The sequence below is a fragment of the Aspergillus bombycis genome, assembly GCF_001792695.1.
Source record: "Aspergillus bombycis strain NRRL26010 chromosome Unknown contig00129, whole genome shotgun sequence".
NCBI lineage: Eukaryota > Fungi > Ascomycota > Eurotiomycetes > Eurotiales > Aspergillaceae > Aspergillus > Aspergillus bombycis.
Window position 1 is genome coordinate 53,509 of NW_019170131.1, and position 19,681 is coordinate 73,189.

Here is a 19,681-nt window from a genome sequence, read left to right on the forward strand (position 1 = left end):
TATCCCCTCTTTGACGATTCATTGGAAGTATGGAAGCAACAAGTGGGTTAGTACTTTCTGGCAAGACATGAGCATGAGCATGGTGGTCCGCAACTCCACCAGAAAAGCAACCCGGATCTAGAGTCTGGGTCTCACAGGCTGGAAACAGTCTAGTGAAGGCCCGTAGTAACTCCCTGTTTACATGTTTCGTCGTATGTACACTGTATAAGATGAATAATAGAACGACCGCCACCAACGTCAGGGGCCCCGAACAATGACATCATCTGAGATCCATGATAAGATAAGAAGGATCAAGCGCGCCCGAAACCATGGATCAACGAGAGCCACGTTCAAAACAAGCAAAACAATATCCATATCCACATTCATAACCTCTTATTTTCCTGCCTTGAACACCACTCTTAGGCGGACGAAGAAAAGCTCAGACCAAGAAACACCTGCATCATGCCGAACAACACCTTCTCCTCCTCTCAAGACAGCGGCGTTACTGGCGCCGCCAAATTCGTGACCTCGACTCTTGGTAACACGGTCGGAGGCGTCTCTCGCACCGTTGGCGGGGTCACAGGCGCCGCTACTCGTGGAATCGGCGATACCATCACGGGCGCTACAGGCAGTGCCGGGAAACCGTTGGGCGATGGACTGGGAAGTATTGGAACGGGCGTCGAAGACGGAGCAAACAGGGTTGCGAGAGGGGTGGAGAATGCTGGGCAGTGGAAAAGCTAGATAATTTGACAATCAGGCAGCTGCGGTCAGAAAGAATGTGAGATTTGGGGGTAGCTGGTTGACTTTTGGTTCACTTGTTTCGCAACTTGGTATCAGATTGACGTTGGATGGGACGAGAGTTTTGAGATACCACCGGTTGTCTTGTTGATTCTATGTACCTTATATTTGTGGTTTAGCATACACAACAGACTCTGTCGCTATTTTGAATTTGTGCACAATTGACGATGAATAATTCATGCTATTCCTCTAAAGGTTCATATTGTTTCTTTCCCAGTAGGCACACATTCCAGTGCCCTGACCATCAAAATGATGAATACAGACCTCACGCATGTTTATATCAAACACATTCAACGCCCAAGCTCACAATCGTGGTATCCGCCTCGAAGCACTGCTTCTCAGCATTCACGCTCACAGTGTCAAACAACCCAGACTCGCAATTCGATGCGGTGTAGACATTCAAGACCGGTGATTTAGAATCGTCACAGGCCCCAGAAAATACATATGCCGTGAAAGACTTGATCGGAAAATCTTCCACATTAGAGCAGAAGGATGCCGCGACATTGGTAGCTGTGATGCTGGGACCGGTACAGTTCTCATAAAAATAGCCTGCGTAGGAGACAAGCGGAGAAGCCATTGCCGCCATGGCGAGGGCTGGGAGGACGGTCACGGACTGTCGACGATCTGGTAAGCTCAAGCACGGAAGGAATTATCATGTGTGGGATTACCTTGAACAGGACGGACTTCATTTTGGCTATAATAGCACACCGTTCTAACAGATTGAGCAGATTTGTTTCAGTTATGTTGAAGGTAAATGAGCCGCTTTTATAGCTCGGACAATCTGGACTCATGTGGGGCATCTAAAATACTAGATTCTCTGAAGAATAGCGGAGTTAGCCGAAATGGAGCTAAGATCTCACTGAGCTGACGATTCGCTTGTACGCAGTGCCCTGACATAGCATCTTGTCTCTTCCCAGCGATTTTAGATTTACCAATTCCTCGTTTACGATTGCTTTCATATACTCCGAATGCATCTCCTAAATTAGGAACAGGAACCAAGGCAATTATCCTAGCCGGTGTTGTATGGATATGAGTAGGGATATGAGTATGGATATACCGACACTCGCCATTGACAAATCGGGCTATCCTGGTGTTCCCTTGTCGAGAACAAGCCAAGGCGGACAGCTTGCATCCCCACAGGGCTAGACGGAAAATACATAGAGACCTTCCCCTTTGGGAAAATGCTCTAATAATCCAGGTATTCCTAATCCTTGTATAATCGTTTGTCATGGAAGCTACCGGAAGCAAACATGCCACATTCGTACAAGGGTTACTGTCTGGACGTATTTAGCGTTGTTTTCTGGACAATCTTACCCCGCATGGGCCCCCACCATTCTCGGCGGATAGACAGTGGAAGGAAGAATGTCTCGCTCAAGTATCCTTTGGTGAAAGACACATCCAATATCAGTCAGGATGGAGTAGTACCTGGGGCGTAGTGCTAGAGCACAATGGCTATATATCTGATCTACGTATCCAGTAGCTCTTCTAAAAGCCCTGGTAGTATCGGCGACATTGCGTAACAGTTCTTATTCCCATAAACCACATTGCTCTACACCTCAAAAGGTGGCCAGCGTGCTTTATTTACCCAGTTAATTCAGTCCTTTGTAAATATATGTCTACTCAAGGTCGATCGATAGACATGAAATTGCGAACCTAGCATATCTTCGACCACAATAATCGAACACTCCCTACACGAACGAAGTTCAAGTGTCCCATCGAGGAGCTTACGTCAAGCCAGTGGGATCTAGTGAAGGGCGTTCTTGCCTGTAAGCTTTGTGGCAGAACCTCGTTCCTGAGAGGTGCATAATAGCCAGTTGGATGAGTGATATCACGAGTAACAGCTGGAAGGTTCATCCTAGACTGTACTTGGGTTTCTGTTGTTCTTGGCCTTTATCGCCAGACTTAGAGTGAGCTGGCGCCGAAACTCCTTGCTTATGTGGACATGTCACAGTAAGCTTAGTTGTCGGCCGCCGTCGGGATCCACCAGTGGGGACAGTACTACTAGTAGTATGAACAATCGGAAAAGCACTGCCGTCCATTACTTGATGTCGGGCGCTGTCGGGAAGATAGCCGCCAAACTATACTACTAGCAGTTATACCAGGGAGTGCAGGAAGAATGGATATACATGTGATAGGATGCTGTGGGGTTGTTCTCAGTGAATTGTTGGACCTGTCTTAGCATATTTAATATGATTCGACGATATGGTAAAGACGTACTTTCAGAATCAAAAGAATTGTCTCATCGGCCGTGTTTACCGACAGTCCCCGACATTCTATACCTTACGTCCCACTCATCTGTTCGCTATGCAGTGAAATGGACTCTATGAGGTTGGCAGCCTAAGATACCCAAAGCTTTGCTTACCAATTAAATTATGACCCTGTGCTGCCACTTACTTTTCTCGTCCGACCGATTTGGAACATGACGATATAAAAGTTTCAATAAGGCCCGACCATGGACGGTGACTTCTCTCATCAACATCTTTTTTCTTTTCTTTTTTTTTTGACACGTCACATCGCCTCTTAGAACAACTCAAAGACGTCTCAACACGAAGCAATGGCATCACTCATTGACCCAAGCACCATTTTCCGTGTCGATGGTCTGGTGGCTGTCATCACTGGCGGAGGCAGTGGTTAGTATTTACAAGAATCATCACAGAGTGGCCTTCGCTCAACTCATCGTTGTGACATACAGGCATCGGCTTAACCATGGCACGAGCCCTCGCATTCAGCGGAGCACGAAAAGTGTATATCCTCGGCCGGCGACTGGAGGTGCTGCAGAAGGCGGCCGAGGAGCACCGCAGCCTGGTCCCACAGCAGTGCGACGTGACATCGAAAGAAGATCTCCAATCTGCCGTAGACCGCATCACGACCGAGGAAGGCTATGTGAACCTCGTCATTGCCAATTCGGGTATCATCGGGCCTCCAGCACGCTACAACCCAACCGCTTCTCTCTCAGAACTGCGCCAGACCCTATTCACCGATTTCTCCATGGATGAGATGAACGACACCCTGCATCTCAACATCACAGCCGCCTTTTTTACCATGACTGCGTTCCTCGAGCTTCTCGACGCCGGCAACAGGAACGCGCTGCAAGGCGGCTTTGGAAAGCCCATCACAGAGGGCAGCAACGTCCCGTCGATCCAGAGCCAGGTCATTTTCACTACCAGTATCTCAGCCTTCAGTCGCCATCATTCGTCATCGCCCCCGTATTTGGCCAGTAAGACTGCGATCATGCAGGTGGCTAAACATGCTAGCACCCAGTTGGCTAGGTTTGGTATTCGGGTGAATGCTCTCGCGCCGGGAAGTAAGGGTGTCCCTTCCCGTTATAAATATTACCGTTCGAGTTAGGAGGTTGACGAGGAGTTATTTGCAGTCTATCCGTCCGATCTGGCTTCCGTGCTGACTCAAGACCGCAAACCGGAAGAAGAGACTTGCGATGACCAGAGGTTCATCCCCGCCAGGCGGTTCGGTGGGGATGAGGAAATGGCGGGTGCAATTCTGTACCTTGCTAGTCGGGCTGGTAGTTTTACGAATGGCGCTGTTCATGTCACTGATGGTGGTCGGCTGTCAGTTATAACTGGCTCTTACTAAGGTCAAATGCTGAGAGAACTGAGTGAAGGGCATTATTCCGAATGCGGACGTGGCAATATAGTATAGATATTCTCAACATCTTCGTCGTTGAAAAACCCCTGACTTGATGGCTTCTAAACTCGTCGTAATTTGCTTGGGATATCCAATTATTCACAGCCAGTACGTCTCAGGATAAATGGAAGAGTATTACGACATCAACGCCAATCCAAAAACATGGGCTATTTCAAGCCATTCAAGTATTATGTACATATCTACACCGAGCGCTACTTGCTATATAAGACCGATCATAGTAAGAATAGCCAATATTATCCTAATATCCTCCCTTTCTTGAAGTACCGAAGAGTCTTAGTTGATGTAGCTAGTATCAACCCAATGTGTCCAATCCGAGCCCAAAATCGTTGAGATAGAAACCGGCTCGCTAAACTTCTCGGAGAAACTAGCCCGCGTACCCTTTGCTCCTGCACCGGTGTTACCATACTCAGCGAAGGTAACATTCTCAGTGTTCGCCTGGGCAGTCGACCATTCGGACCAGCCAGCAGAGTTAACCACATCGGTCATGGAGGTCTTCTGGAAGAGGACGCGGGCGTACTGGGACCAGGGGCGACCTGTGATATAGATTGTCAGTAAAACATGGCGCGTGAAAGTACAATTTCAACAGGATTATGACATACCGAGGTAGTAGGTACCCGAGGGGACATCATTGCCATCAGCGGCAGCGACGGAGGACTTGTGAATTACGTAGTAAGACGAGTCGGTGTCGGAAGAGCGGCCGTTAGCGGTGATGTAGCCGGAGCTGGGGCCCTTCAAGACGCGGATGTCGCAATCATGGAACCAGGCCCGGGCGTGCTGACCGAAAATGAAGTCACTGGGTTGAGAAATGGGTGTAAGTTATTTTCTTCCGATCGGGCGGAAGAATACAGGGGAGCTTACACGGCACCCTCGATGAGGGTGTGGGCGTAGACCTGGTTTCCGCTCTGGGCGAGAAGCGTATCTATTTGATGGCGAGTCAGTACTGCAGAGCTCTTTTGCTCCTCCGTTTTCTTTTCTGTTGCTTACCTTGGTATCCGGTGAACTGGCATCCGTAGTATCCCTGGTCATTGCCATAGGCGCTCACGGCCAAGGCCTGGTGGCAGACTTGACCGCAGGAGTTGATGATGTTGAGGTTGTAGACGGACGAGTTGGGGGCGTGGTTACGAACGGTTGCTAGATTTACTGTAAGTCCAATGAAAAAGAAGATAGGCTTGGGTGCATGATGGGGTCCTGACCGGTCTCGTCATCGTTGGCGACGTCAGCTAACTTGATGTTATGAGTGATGTTGACAAGGTTGCCCGTGTAGGTGGTGTCGCTAGAAATACAGTGTTAGTTGACAAGGTCTTTTGTAGTGCAGCACAGAATCTTTAGAGCATACTCATCCGTCTGACCGTAAATAATCAACTTTCCAGCCAACGACGGGATGTACACCTGTTCGTCGTAGGTACCCTCCTCAATGAAGATGGTCTGCGTCGCGGTCTCGCTGGTGCTCAGGGCATTCACCGCGGCACCAAGCTATTCAATGACAGTTCGTCAGAGCATATACCAAGATATCTGATCTGCGTTTTCCACCTGCTTACCGTGTCATAATCCCCCCCAGACTTGGCAACGACGATCGCACCGGCAGGAGCTGTCATACGGCTCGCGGCCAGGGCCGATGCGGCAAAGAGAGAGGACACCAAAAGTGATTTCACCATGATTGTTACGCGGAAAAGATCGGCGAATCTAAGTTTGCTATTGATGGAGGAACTAGGGGGCGCGATGATACCTTATCTTTATAGGTAAGCATGTCTTACGCATGTTCCATGATGGCCGATTGATTGATATCGACCAGGACCTCCTAGTGGAGACACCGGTGGGGGTTCCTCAGAACCTAGATAACTATATGTGAAATGGCTAAGGACGTTTAAGTAATTTGTCCGGCTGTTAAAGAAGCTTCTTTAGGGCTAGTGGGCCCAGCTCCTGCTCCAATTTTTAATTCTCGGCCAGTTCTTCTTAATTAGAGCCAATATCGACACAGTTAACCCAAACGAGAGCAGGCCCAGGCCCTCCGAAACATGATATAAATCGCAATTTGGGCAGATATCAGGAGATATTATGTTAGCTTGGCAAACGATTGAAGGAAGCGTTAGATTATTAGAATCTCAACTCCCGAGAGCTCCGAGACAGGGGGGAACTCGATGTTTGAGCCTTGTGGGGACAGGTTTATTCCTGCTCGCCGACCAAACTCCGTCCCTAAATTGCTACCGGCTTTTCTTCCCTTCCAACACACCCCAAGAAATTGGATTGGTGGACTTTTCCAACTCAAGCATGCACAAATTCGCCGAACGAGATCCACCCCAACAAACCAAGCTTCAGCGCTGAGCCTTAGCAAATTTTAACGCATGCTGGAAAGATGGGCTTCGGCTCTCAATGCAATAGAAAACGCGCAGGTATCTTGTGTTTTTTGCGTGGGACATCAGCCCAGCCCACAGGGCGCATGCAAAACCCGTTGATTTTCTAGCTCTACCCCTGGCGCCCGTCTCGCAAAGCTCCTTTTTTGGGTTAGGCGCCTAAGAATAGGATCGACAAGTGGTACCCCGTGGGCCATGCAATTCAGGCGAGGAAGATGTAGAATCTGCCTTTACATTCAACCCTCGAGAGATGGTATGTTTGAAGACTAAGTGCGACTTTAGAGAGAAGACTGGCGGTACAGACGGGGGGGGAGAAAAAGAATGACTACCTCCATAGAACATTCGGTGTTACCTCGGAAACAGATTGATTGGCAAAAGCTAGATAATCATGAGCTTGTTGGAAGCCCCATCTGCTAATATAATAAGAAAAACGAAGGCCTGCTGCAGAAGTTGAATGCTGCAATTTCCTGCTAGTCCAAAGGTACACAATAGAACAAAATAATCCAATGCCTCCACCTTGCGAAGGTATCCTATCCACGCATCAAATTAAAGGTGATGAGGGATCGAAACAACCAATGGAGAGATAAACTAACACAGAGCCCAAAGGTTCACGTACACATACCTGGAGATCACTGCAGTTCAACCCCGATTTTCCGACCGAGAATTCCTAGAATCACCGGGCAGCCTGGAGGGCTTGCAGGGAGTGAAAGCCCGTTGCTAGTTTCGTTGTATTTGACGGAGTTCACATCTCTCGTAAAAGAGGTACCAGAAGCTTGGTCAGGGCCAAATTGAAATCCGAAAATCCGAAGTCCGCCATTGGATTCCCATTTAGCCTGGCTCACCATGTTTCTTACTTGAGTCTTCAGAGATTCAGCGAAACGGATCTTTAGCGACACTTCGTAACCGACGAGAATCTTCGAGACGCGGACCAGACCAAGTGCAGAGTCATGTTCCCCCTCAAGCAGATTAGGAAACGTCCTCCGTACACCACTATCATCCCTAAACAGAGTTATGTTTGGGTGATAATGAATAGACCGGACAGAATAGCTCACCATAAGCCAGGTGTGATGTTGAAAACCCGTGCAGGCCCAGTCATATACAACGTGATCTTTGTCTGCTGTTTCCATTCGCTCCCGTTGAAGTTAAGGTGGGTTTCAGTCGTGCTCGTACTGCTTGATTTGCTGAAAAAGAAAAAGAACTTATTTGCCTTCCTAGAGATGCTTTGAGAATGGCCAAGTTCTTTCCAGTCATCATATCTGGACGAGGTAAGGTCCAGTGTGACAATTGTACCGTCTCCAGCAGCCCCCTTAATCCAAGAGTCGCAGGATGATTCATATCCGTCAATGGTGTAAAGGGGCTGATAAACAAGATCCCGCCCATCGATATCTTCCACTCTGTGATCTGCATCGAGGGCCGCCTCGTCAACGGCGTAGTCGCGAATGAAGCATGGCATGTTATATCTGAAATGGGGTTAGTCTGTTGAATACCAGAAGATGCGCGTGGCCCTACCCTGGGTTACTGTACTTCGCATCCGCAGCCAATTTTTCCAGCCTCTCCCTTTTCTCCCGGAGCGTCCCCGCCATCGCTCCATAGTACTTGCTCTGGAGTAGATCCACTTGGCCTGAAGTCAGGGTAACCTGCTCCTCCAACTCCAGGTAAGAATCAGCATTGTCAATGGCCCAGTCGTGAAAAGCTCTATGATTAGCCTGAGCGTCGAGATCATGCTTCCATGCTGCTAGAGCAGCGGCTTTTGCGATATTCCTCTGTTCCTCGGCGTCAATTTGCTCTTTGATTGCTTGTTTGATCTCAGCCTTTTGTTCCTGGGTGATAGTCTTGACTGTCACGGCCTTGAGATAACTGTTCTGTTTAGTATCTCGCTCCTAAACTTAGATGGCCATCATCGCATACTTATCAAGGGACTCGAAGTAACTTAGGTCCGTGTGAATCGTAAACAGAGGAGAATCAGCCCTCTGTAAGGAATCGGCAACGGAGAAGACGTTTGAGTTGGTCACTGCATCTGGAATGGGTCGTCCCCCACGGAGCCCATGCTCGGTGGGAGGACACACATAAACATAGTCCAAACCCTCTTTAGGGGTGTTGGGACCGAGCAACAGCCTTTTGACGAATTGACCATAGGCTCGCCAAATAAGAGTATCTCCAACTGGAATCTGAGATGTCCCATCCATGATGTCGGTGATTCTTATCACTCAATGACAACTGCTAGATAGGAAATGAAGGTAGAAAAAGAGAATTAAGATTTGCCAAGGCCATAAGCTGAGGTTATTGGGTCGGATATATCGTTTATTCAAGAGAGACAAGAGATATAAATAAGCAGTGAGGAATATTTAGATCAGATTCTCAAACAGAAACGTTAGCCAATGGATGTCAATAGACTGCGCATGATGGCCGATTAGTAGACTAAGCTCGCCTCAATCCATGCTTTTCGTGGTCTAGAAAAGTCCACTAAAGCTACAGCTCTTCGAGAGCTTCCTCAAAAATGCCAGCATCAAGATAGAGATCGGAAGACACCCTGATCGTACATGTTAAATGGATGTTGCCGCCGGCATGGCGTATATCGAACCATCCAAAATACGAATAAGGCGTACCATATACAAGAGAGCAACTGGATTCGGGGATCGCCAAGAGGAGAAGATGAGAGCGAGGTCCCCGATGGAGGGGAAGTGGTCCAGAACTGTGGCGTACCCTAGTGAGCTTAATCCAGTCAACAGTAACATGACATGCATTTCTATACATATTCCACGTACCCTCGTGTAGCTAACATATGGCTAAATGGCATCATGGGAAAAGACAGGTCAACTTACATGCTACCTTTCTCGGTTTTTAATGACTTCTGTAATAAGTGCTAAATCTGACAGTAAGTAATTGATATACATATGTACTGTGCATTTAACTAACTATACCCTTTGAACCAAGTCATCAGACATACAATAATATTTATAAGTGCATTATGGCAGCAATCCAAGCAATGTATAAGATTTAAACTCCACCAGAATATGATTCTTGACGACGAAATAACACATATCTGTCTTCTTTCAAGGCAAAGAGGCCAGGGAGTAACGATAGACTTTCGGGGATAGTTTACGTCTATCACCAATAACAAACTTACCCCCAGATGGTCAGAGAGCAACAGTAAGGGCCACACATTGTCTCGCTTTTATGCTCGAAGTTAGATCTAAGGCTAGAAACGAGGATCGTGTATATCTTCGAATTTTCCACCCAGTGCAATACGCTCTGGACTGTTCCGTAGATAATTGTAATCGATAGACTCAAACATTTCACTGCAGCTTCATTAGCCATGGCCCAGATCCATCAATTAGATAATCTATGAAGCAATTTTCAGCTCTCTACATCATTCCAATAATCAACACAAAGTCTGCTCAATAATTGCTGGCATACACGTACTACTATGCTTGCCGTTACGAATTCTCGAGTTCTTCCTGGGCCAAGATAAGTAAATTGCCATTCTTGCCTCCATAACCCCAGGATCTCGGAGAAATCTCCGAGATCGCCAGTTGAATACTTAACCCCGCATGTACCAGGATTCAGCCTGAATACCTTCTTAGATCATAATGCATCTTTAGTACAGTCTAGAACCAAGATCTATCATGTGTTGGTGCAACTTTCTCCACCAATCTCGACATGACTTCGAGCCGGAGCCCAAATAATGCATGTTTGCTGTTTGAAGCAAAGCAAGCAGGAGCGAAATAATACCAATGTAATTTATCCCTTGTTCTTCATTTAGCCGCTTGTACCATGAGGGCTAGAGAAATCTTTATAGCAGTGGTTTCGGTGGAGTTTGCGCCGTGAAAGACAACCACAATCCTCTCTCTGCCTGGTATCTTGATGCCTTGCGGGCCGGTTTTAGTTGTTAATTCCTTTAAGCTGGACTAGCATGCTTCGCCATTAAATACCTATGCGCCGTCACTTTACTCGTCAGCTCTTCTCACTCTTTCCATAGAAACAGAGATGCGGTTACCATTGCGCCTCCTACATTTGCGTCCACTGCTATTGCTCATCAGTCTGGTAGTGGTTTGTGGATTTGCCGATGCATCCACAACGAAAGCATTAGATGCAGTTAATTCTAACCATGATAAGAGATCGGGGCCCGCGCAAACTAGGGTATGGAGACTGGACTAATAAATCCCATGAGGAAACCTGGTACAGCATTTAATAACTACTGACAGGTCACCTGGGATCAACACTCTCTGTTGGTTAACGGCGAACGTATCATGGTCTTCTCGGGCGAATTCCACCCTTTCCGCCTTCCAGTTCCTGGGTTATGGCTAGATGTCTTCCAAAAGATCAAAAGCATGGGTTTTAATGGCGTCTCCTTCTACACAGACTGGGGTCTTTTGGAAGCCAACCCAGGAAATGTTATGATCGGCGACAACGGTGTTAACAATAACACTGATATCTGGAATCTTGATGAATTTTTTGCTGCTGCCTCTGAGGCCGGAATCTATCTCATCGCGCGGCCCGGTCCATATATCAACGCCGAAACATCTGCGGGGGGTATCCCTGGATGGGTCCTACGTATCAAAGGAGTCATTCGATCAATAAGTCCAGACTATGTGGCTTCCATCAAGAACTATATGTCGAAAGTTGGAAAGATCATTGCCGATGCACAGATCACGCGAGGGGGGCCGGTTATCATGGTCCAACCAGAGAATGAGTATACTACCTGGCCAGGACTGACAGAGGAGGAATTCCCATCGCAGATGAACCGTGCGGTTATGGCGTTGATGGCGGAAGAGTTGCGTGCTGCGGGGGTGGACGTGCCCATGGCAATGAATGACAACGAAGTGGAAGGATACTTCGCACCCGGAACCGGACTGGGTGAGGTAGATATCTATGGAATCGATGCTTACCCCATGCGGTATGACTGTATGTGCATGCTCCTGCTGGATTGACTTCTTGAGACAAGCGAGGAGCTAATTTACATTGAGGTGCACATCCGGATGTTTGGCCAACGTACAGGTTTCCTTACGATTGGAATATCTTGCATGAAGAGCAGAGTCCCTCGACACCGTTTACAATTATGGAGTTTCAAGGAGGGTCAGGTGGGGTTGGTAAGTGCTATGGCGTACATACTTTGATGTATCCCCTAAAACACATTACTCTCGCTATATTCACTGATCTAACTATAATCAGGGGAGGAGTCACTGAGGAAGGATGTGCAATGCTGGTCAATCACGAAGCCTCTCGAGTGGTATATAAGAACAATTACAGCTTTGGAGTCAAGATCTTCAACATCTACATGGTCAGATTACGCAACTTTATATCCCTAACGAGGTCATACTAAACTTCTCCAGACCTATGGTGGTACAAACTGGGGCAATCTGGGATACCACGGCGGTTATACCTCCTATGACTACGGTGCCTCCATCGCCGAAGACCGAACCCTCACACGTGAAAAGTATAGCGAACAGAAACTGCAAGCCAACTTTTTCAAAATATCACCCGCCTATCTAACGGCAACCCCAGGGATTGGCAAGAATGGATCATACACAGACAACCCAGGAATCGCTGTCACTCCCCTGGTTGGAAATGGCACCGAAACCAATTTCTACGTTGTTAGACATGCTGATTTCACATTCACGGGCAGCGCGAGATACAGACTAACTGTGTCGACCAGTATCGGTAACGTCACCATCCCACAGCTGCATAATGCAACATTGTCATTGAACGGACGTGATTCCAAGTTACACGTCACAGATTATGATGTTGGAGGCATCAACATGATCTATTCCTCAGCGGAAGTATTGACTTGGGCACATAGTCTTGGCTCAACCCGCGTACTGGTTCTATATGGTGGACAGGATGAAGTGCATGAAATTGCCTTCTCGCAGGCCTTATCCAAACCAGTCATTCTCGACGGACCAGTCTCTGGTATTGTAATCAGACAACTACAGGGTTCATGGGTTATTCAATGGAGAGTAACCGCTACTCCTAGGGTGATCCAAATGGGAGATCTCGAGCTTCATCTTCTATGGCGTAATGATGCGTACAATTACTGGATACTAGAACCACCAGCTGTGGAGCCTATAGGCAACTACAGCTCACCATCAAAAGATCTCATCATTGTGAAAGCAGGGTACCTCGTTCGGACTGCAATAATTCAGAACAACCTCCTTGTTTTGAGTGGAGATCTTAATGCAACAACCGCCATTGAGGTCATATCCACGCCACAAGAAGTACATGGTGTAGTGTTTAATGATCAATTGCTCAACACTACGCTTTCATCCAGGGGAAAACTTCATGGGCTCATCCAGTACAATCCGCCCACAATTTCCCTTCCCACTCCCCATGATCTTGAATGGCGATATCTCGATTCCCTTCCGGAGATTGGTCCCTCCTACGATGATGAGGCCTGGACAGTTCTCAATCAATCTTGGACCAACAACCCTCGGAACCTCACTACTCCAACATCCCTTTATGCGCTTGACTACGGCTACCACACTGGATCTCTCCTTTACCGAGGGCACTTTATTGCTAACGGGCAGGAGAGCTTCCTTTTCCTAAATATCTCCGGCGGAGCGGGCTTCGGGTATTCCATCTGGTTGAACGATAAATATCTCGACTCTTGGACAGGAAGCAGCGATAGTTCGTTCTATGCGCAGAATATTTCACTTGTTCCTACTGCTAACCTTATATCTCTCTCTCTGGGAAAGCCCTACACCATCAGCATCCTAATTGACCACATGGGGTACGACGAGGAGGCCCCAGGTACAGACGCAATTAAGTTCCCGCGTGGCATCTTAGACTACTCACTTTCTGGCCATGAACATCACTCTGACCTCCGCTGGAAGATGACGGGAAACCTTGGTGGCGAACAGTATTACGATCTCATCCGTGGCCCTCTCAACGAGGGAGCCATGTTCGCTGAACGACAGGGCTACCATCTACCCTCTCCTCCGAGCAATACATGGGAGATGCGAAGCCCGTTTACGAAAGGTATCGAGAAGCCAGGGGTTGGGTTCTTCACCACATCCTTCCCTCTGGATCTACCGACAGGATACGACATTCCGTTACGGTTTGTATTTGCATTCAATGGCTCAACGGACGACGTACATACGCGAAATTATCGCTGTCAACTATATGTGAACGGCTTTCAGTTTGGGAAATTTGGTACGTCACAGAAGAATTCCCACTCCTGTCTGACATGTCCTACGTTCTACGTCTACCTATATTGTACTTGCTAATTTCAATCAGTCAATAACCTTGGCCCGCAAACGGATTTCCCTGTGCCCGAGGGGATCCTGAACTACAACGGGATCAACTATATAGCAGTGACGCTGTGGGGCCTAGACGGGGAAGCGATGCTTGGGCCAAATGGCTTGCAACTAGTGGCGTCGCGCCCTATTTGGTCAGGGTATCGGAAACCAGTTGCGGTGGAGTGGCCAGGATATGTGACGAGAAGGGGGGCATACTAAATGGGGTCGATCGGCATGTTGCTTTGTCCAGGGTGTCATAGCACTGAAGCTTTTTTCTGTCAAAGCCTTCTCGGCTCATGTACGGAGTAATCTCTATAAATATACGGAGTACGTACACTAGAAAGCCCTTCTGTGGGTCCTTGCTGGGGGTAACTTCGACCCCAATATTCGGCACAGTAGAGACAACAGTTGTTCTCCGGAATCTGGGCCCATAGATTGAATCAGGAGGTCAGCCAAGCTCCAATTTTGAAACCAACAAAAGCGACTTCTTCGGCTTAGAAGTATGTTAGAATTTTCGAATGATTCTTGGTTGTCGGGAAGGGCTAGAATCAAATCCTTTCTTTTCCTTTTCTTTACCCTTTTAAAATATATGTGCCGTAAACAGCAATCATTCTCACTGATATCAATGCATCATGCTAGGTAGCAACGGGTTTCTCGTCACAACTTCAGAGTGAATAGATGGCCTTAGCCTCTAATATAGCCGATAAATCGATTTCTGGTACGACGCTAAGTTGTCCCAATGAACCGAGTTCAAATGCGGTTGATTCTGGAGCAATTTTACCCTTGGTACCAACGAGATAGGGAATATACTGTTGCGCTTTACGCTCACTAAGTCCAAGATATCCAGTCAATAATGAAAGAAATTGAAAGGATAGATAAGCTTTGCAAAAGACTTGTCAAGAAATGCAAATCAGGAATCCACCCATCTTAAGATCAGCAATACAACTCGATAAGAAACCGGTATACTAAAATCATAATTTGAGACCCCATGGACGCACCGTATACGATCCCCTTCCAATCCAAGGCATGGGTAGTAACTCTTGACTCTAGAATTTGATTTGATTTGGTTGTATTACTGAGGTCGGACATCGCGTTCAAAGGGCCGACATCAGTCGGGCAATCGCTAAGGATGTGTGTGACACGCCTCCAGGCCTCAGGTAGTGCGGTTATTAAAATATATCTCCTCTAGGTAAGGTAATGCAGCTGGCAAAGAGGTTCGCGCTTTTAGAAGTTTCTTCAACTACCCCCTAAATAACTGGGGTAACGTTATACAGACGTACAAAAGCGTAATGAATGTTGTACTCCCGAAACAGTCGCCCAGCGCCCTAAGCCGTTTCAACAAAGGAAACAAGGACCTCTCTTACGGCAGAATATTTATATTGAATGGCTCAAGGGGCTAAATTTAGCTCACTGCATTATTAAAAACTGGCCAAACACAACCAGAGACTAGAAGTACTCACGCGTGCCTTATTTTATATAAACCCCCTACCTGGTGCCCAGGAGAGGTCTTTCTAGAAGGATAGTTTCTCTAAATTCCCCATTCCATCCACTCTCTGTCGTTTCTCCATATACCCCATACACATATATATATATCCTACTTTCGTGTTATTACTGTCAGATCTTCCAGTAAAAATGTACCGTGCTTGGATTATCATCACTTTAATCCTCTCCGTTTTGGTTGCGACCCAGCCCACAGGCGAGGGCTCCACCGCAGGCGAGGGGGGCATCAGAGGTGGCCTACGTCGTGTTGGGTCAAAAATAACGGGATCTCTCAAACACGCAAAACGGGAGCTCTATGTGTGTTCCAAAGTCGAGGCAACCGTCCTAAAGCAGTGGGACCGCAGTAGATGGCACCTTGTGGCACAGTGTCCGCCCCGAGATGTCGGTAAACTCACCAAACAAAGACCCCAGACAGGCGGCGAATCTCCGCAGGAAAACCCACCCCGACGTGGTAGTAACCCCAATCAAAACCCGGGCATTGGTGTTTCAAGGCTTCCCCTAGACAAATGTCTCGGTTGGAATGAGCAAAATGGAGAATTTACTTGGACAGCTAAGTACGTATCATATGCCATGCTACCTTGTCCTCTCTCGTGTTATGGCGGACAGCTAACGAACCTAGTGGGAATGGTATCGAGAAGGGCCATTGCTCAGAATGCAAGGTAGAGGGGGGGCAACCTGTGGCAGAAGAGGAATCGGGGAAAGGAAAGACAGCAGACAAGGGGAAGACCCCAGAAAGAGGGATGTCATTCACACTCACATGTAAATGTGACAAGAAGGCAGGAGAAACAGGCAAAGCTGATGCGAGATTCGAGTTGGGTGAGTATTCTCCATACCAGGGTTGAGACTGCTTTCTAACTGAATGGCTATAGTTCCAAAGGTGAAAGTCGGGGGCAATGGTGCGATCAGCTGTCATGGATACAAGGACAGACTCCATCCCGAAATTGATTAAACATGTGGTATTTTTCTTTACATGTTTCACTGTTTGTTTAACTGGAGTTATCCTTGAGTGCTGTTGATGGATCTGTATCTCGTTCTGTATGCAGTTGCTGGGTTCTTGTGCAGGGAACATGCAGGTTCGAAGCTTAGATTGAAACTGTTCAACTGTATTAGTCTCGGACGTTTGTTATCATGGACTTCTTTCCTATGGAAAAGAATTAATTCGATAACCTGTAGTAGCGCTTTATTGACAAGGATTAAGTACAAATTCGCTAATATATAACTTTAAGTATAGACAAGCACATAGAAAGCCTATCTTCCCAACTCTATGATAGTTTGTGCCAAAACGATGTAATAGTGTTGAATAGCGCAGACGATTTGAAATAATTACAACAGGCAGTAAGTGCGATATCTTCAACCATCTCAATCACTTAAGTAGTAGCCTGGTGCAAACAAGATTATGGTGGAGCTCTACCGAGGCTGATCTTAGCTTATCTATGCACCAAGCTATGCAGGCGCATTGAAAATTCAGGTACGCAATATACGCTGATCAGACATTCAATGGAGGCGCAGTACCAAGATCAAAGTGCAGCATTAACCCCATCGGGTATGCTACTGTGCTCGCCTGAACAAATATATGGTTGGTTGGAGGCTGTGCATATCTTGGTATTTCCCGACACGTGTGGTGATCTGCATCGTTGGCAAGTGGCTCTGCCTCGTATCTGGGTCTTGGCTGATGATATCCGGAAGGGATCGAATGTGTGATGCACACCAAACGAAAGATCGATTTTATTTAAGCAGCGTAGGTGGCCATTAAACCATATCCTGCAATAACACATTGCTTACTGTGGCCCTACCTGCTCGAGAAAATTAGCCCGTTGAATAGCAAGCACAGTTTTCCCTACTACATACACAAGATGCGCACACCGCGTACTTCCGTTTGCCTGCGATTCGCCGCGGCCATCAGCTCCCTTGCTGCGTTGATAGCTTTTGGGTATTCTCAATCGATGTTTGAAAGTGACATGGTGATTGTGGAAGACTTGGGCCATGCGGTGGTCAGTCCGGTCACCGGAGCGGTCAGTACCTGACGATTTGTTCACGCAGACAAGCTGCTGATGCTATACTACAGGCCGAGTACACCTTTGTTTGGTCGCTGATAATAGCATCTATTGAATTATCTCTTCCCGTCCCGATCCACCCCGCCATCTATCTTACTTTTGACCTTTTCGCTTGGGCCGCGCTGGTTATCACTCTGATAATATACCTGATGCTCATGGAGCCGTATTATACTGGAGACGGATATAGCTGTGGCATCAACGGTGGACCTAATTGTGATGGAAAGCTTGTGGCCAATGTCGAGCATTTCGGCACGGCCATGGCTTTTATTGCGGTGTAGGTTAACTCTGCCCGTTCCAATTTCTCTCGCTAACTAATGATTAGTGTCATCCATTTTGGGTTTTTCGTGTGGGCGTGTCGTGCAACTCATAAGACGCGGAAAAGCGACTCGAAGGATCAGGATATTGACCTCGACCGTACTGTATGAGGTTATACGAATGGGCACTTTCACTGGATTATGGCGGTATGAGTCTGGTATGATATTGATGGCTCAGCCTCGCTTTCGAGGAGCCGGGATATTTGAACTAATGTTGCAACGCTATGATGATTTCTCCTGTTTACATACGATGTTGGCCTTTTCTAATGTCTAATAGCTAATTATATGTAATCAACCCCCATGCATTGTTTTATTTGGCTTCTGGACTACATTTGTAAATATTTGATGGGACTCTACTTCCGCTATCCACCATAACTCCCTTGCTACACGTACATACCGGCCAGTCATTCACGAAGCTTGCGGGTCTGTTATTACTGACGTCTGCACAAGGTAGCCCCGTTCTGAATGATGCAACCGAGTGGGCCTGGAGGGACATGCTTACTCTCCAGATATTAAACATTACCTGACCCCGGGCGAGTCCGAGCCTATCAACGTCGCGATCCAACGCTAGCTTCATCAGCGTCGCAATTTAGCATCTTAGTCGAAGGCATCAACTTTCCGCAACCCCTTCAATCGATTCATAAACTACTGATATTAACACTGCCTAATAAGGCCTAGCGCTGTCTCATTGCTAGCCGATTGTTTCGCCCACAAAATGCTGATAGATTCAAGCATCTCACTAAGATTCAAGAAGTCGGTCCCCGCAAGATACACCCCTTCTCATTACCCGTAAATACAATCCAAACATCATCTCTCGTATCTAACAAAACTATAACTATCATGTCCCAAAGCAAGAGTATATCACTCCAGCCCGCTCTCCCCACCGACGCCACCATCCTCGACGAAATCCACAGCAAAGCCTTCCCCAATGACATTCTCCTTGAGGTCATGTACGGCCCTCGCGAAGAAAACGCCGTAGGTTTGGCTAATGACTTGGAGAAAGCCATCCGCGAAAACCCCTACGCTCGATTTCTGAAGGCTGTTGATGACGAGTCGGGTCGGATTGTGGGATGGTCATGGTGGATTATCTACCGCGATGCTGAGGCCCATATAAAAGCGGAACAGGAGGCAGTGAAGAAGCGCGCCACGCCACCGCCGAGATCGATTTGTCCGCAGGCATGTTTGGAGTATCGTCAGACGGTGGTGCAGAAGAGGGAAAAGTGGATTGGGGGTAAAGCGGTTGCGAGTGAGTATTTCCTTCTTCTCTTTTTTATCTTTCGTTCTTTGGCTTTGTTATTGTCTTGTGGAGGTGGGCAAATACGCCTGACAGATATAAACATAGTCCTACAGATCTTGGTGGTTCATCCAGAGTATCAGGGTCGCGGCATCGGAACCAAGTTACTAATGGCCGGGGTGGAAGAGGCAAAGCGTCTCCAGCTACCGGCATGGTTAGAGGCTTCGCGGGCTGGTTATACACTCTACAAGAGATGTGGGTTCCGTGATGTCGGCGAGAATCTAGATCTTGACTTGGCCAAATACGGGTCCACGGGACAGAAGCACGGATATTGCATGCTGATGGATGCTGTCGATGTCAACTAAAGCTGGTTTGGTTTGTATATCACATAGCTTGGAGTATAAGGTAGCCTTACTACTTGAGATCGAATATCCTATTAGATGGCGTACTTCGACTTTTGTGAGTACGTTAAAAGATAACACATGGTAGCCTTCACTAGAATACCGTTCTGATAGAAGTATCATAATCTCCATCAGAGACGTAAGGCCTTGGT

General features: G+C 47.3%; 8 protein-coding genes across 8 annotated transcripts; 5 read left to right on the forward strand and 3 right to left on the reverse strand.

The window, feature by feature from the left end:
- Positions 1–1,057: 1,057 nt before the first annotated feature.
- On the reverse strand, positions 1,058–1,466 carry ABOM_010548 (uncharacterized protein; the record flags this gene model as incomplete). The annotated part of the gene is made up of 2 exons (XM_022537676.1): positions 1,058–1,390; positions 1,446–1,466. 2 exons carry the CDS (start codon positions 1,464–1,466, stop codon positions 1,058–1,060), a joined length of 354 nt encoding a protein of 117 aa, XP_022384540.1.
- Positions 1,467–3,301: 1,835 nt separating this feature from the next.
- Positions 3,302–4,368, forward strand: ABOM_010549 (SDR family NAD(P)-dependent oxidoreductase; the record flags this gene model as incomplete). Its single annotated transcript, XM_022537677.1, has 3 exons — positions 3,302–3,407; positions 3,470–4,081; positions 4,151–4,368. Coding segments are annotated over 3 exons (936 nt in total), but the record flags the coding sequence as incomplete, so codon positions are not given.
- Positions 4,369–4,713: 345 nt separating this feature from the next.
- On the reverse strand, positions 4,714–6,095 carry ABOM_010550 (pectinesterase precursor; the record flags this gene model as incomplete). The annotated part of the gene is made up of 7 exons (XM_022537678.1): positions 4,714–4,973; positions 5,040–5,233; positions 5,299–5,359; positions 5,425–5,571; positions 5,634–5,713; positions 5,777–5,913; positions 5,979–6,095. The coding sequence occupies 7 exons, from the start codon at positions 6,093–6,095 to the stop codon at positions 4,714–4,716; spliced, it is 996 nt and encodes a 331-aa protein (XP_022384550.1).
- A 1,325-nt stretch (positions 6,096–7,420) lies between these two features.
- On the reverse strand, positions 7,421–8,977 carry ABOM_010551 (uncharacterized protein; the record flags this gene model as incomplete). The annotated part of the gene is made up of 4 exons (XM_022537679.1): positions 7,421–7,790; positions 7,844–8,251; positions 8,301–8,648; positions 8,700–8,977. 4 exons carry the CDS (start codon positions 8,975–8,977, stop codon positions 7,421–7,423), a joined length of 1,404 nt encoding a protein of 467 aa, XP_022384551.1.
- A 2,064-nt stretch (positions 8,978–11,041) lies between these two features.
- On the forward strand, positions 11,042–14,245 carry ABOM_010552 (glycoside hydrolase family 35 protein; the record flags this gene model as incomplete). The annotated part of the gene is made up of 5 exons (XM_022537680.1): positions 11,042–11,696; positions 11,759–11,867; positions 11,964–12,072; positions 12,125–13,940; positions 14,025–14,245. The coding sequence occupies 5 exons, from the start codon at positions 11,042–11,044 to the stop codon at positions 14,243–14,245; spliced, it is 2,910 nt and encodes a 969-aa protein (XP_022384552.1).
- Positions 14,246–15,658: 1,413 nt separating this feature from the next.
- ABOM_010553 (uncharacterized protein) lies at positions 15,659–16,475 on the forward strand (the record flags this gene model as incomplete). Its single annotated transcript, XM_022537681.1, has 3 exons — positions 15,659–16,080; positions 16,146–16,342; positions 16,396–16,475. The coding sequence occupies 3 exons, from the start codon at positions 15,659–15,661 to the stop codon at positions 16,473–16,475; spliced, it is 699 nt and encodes a 232-aa protein (XP_022384553.1).
- A 904-nt stretch (positions 16,476–17,379) lies between these two features.
- Positions 17,380–18,005, forward strand: ABOM_010554 (uncharacterized protein; the record flags this gene model as incomplete). Its single annotated transcript, XM_022537682.1, has 3 exons — positions 17,380–17,538; positions 17,592–17,854; positions 17,903–18,005. 3 exons carry the CDS (start codon positions 17,380–17,382, stop codon positions 18,003–18,005), a joined length of 525 nt encoding a protein of 174 aa, XP_022384546.1.
- A 729-nt stretch (positions 18,006–18,734) lies between these two features.
- On the forward strand, positions 18,735–19,493 carry ABOM_010555 (GNAT family N-acetyltransferase; the record flags this gene model as incomplete). Its single annotated transcript, XM_022537683.1, has 2 exons — positions 18,735–19,140; positions 19,237–19,493. 2 exons carry the CDS (start codon positions 18,735–18,737, stop codon positions 19,491–19,493), a joined length of 663 nt encoding a protein of 220 aa, XP_022384547.1.
- Between the last annotated feature and the right edge of the window lie 188 nt (positions 19,494–19,681).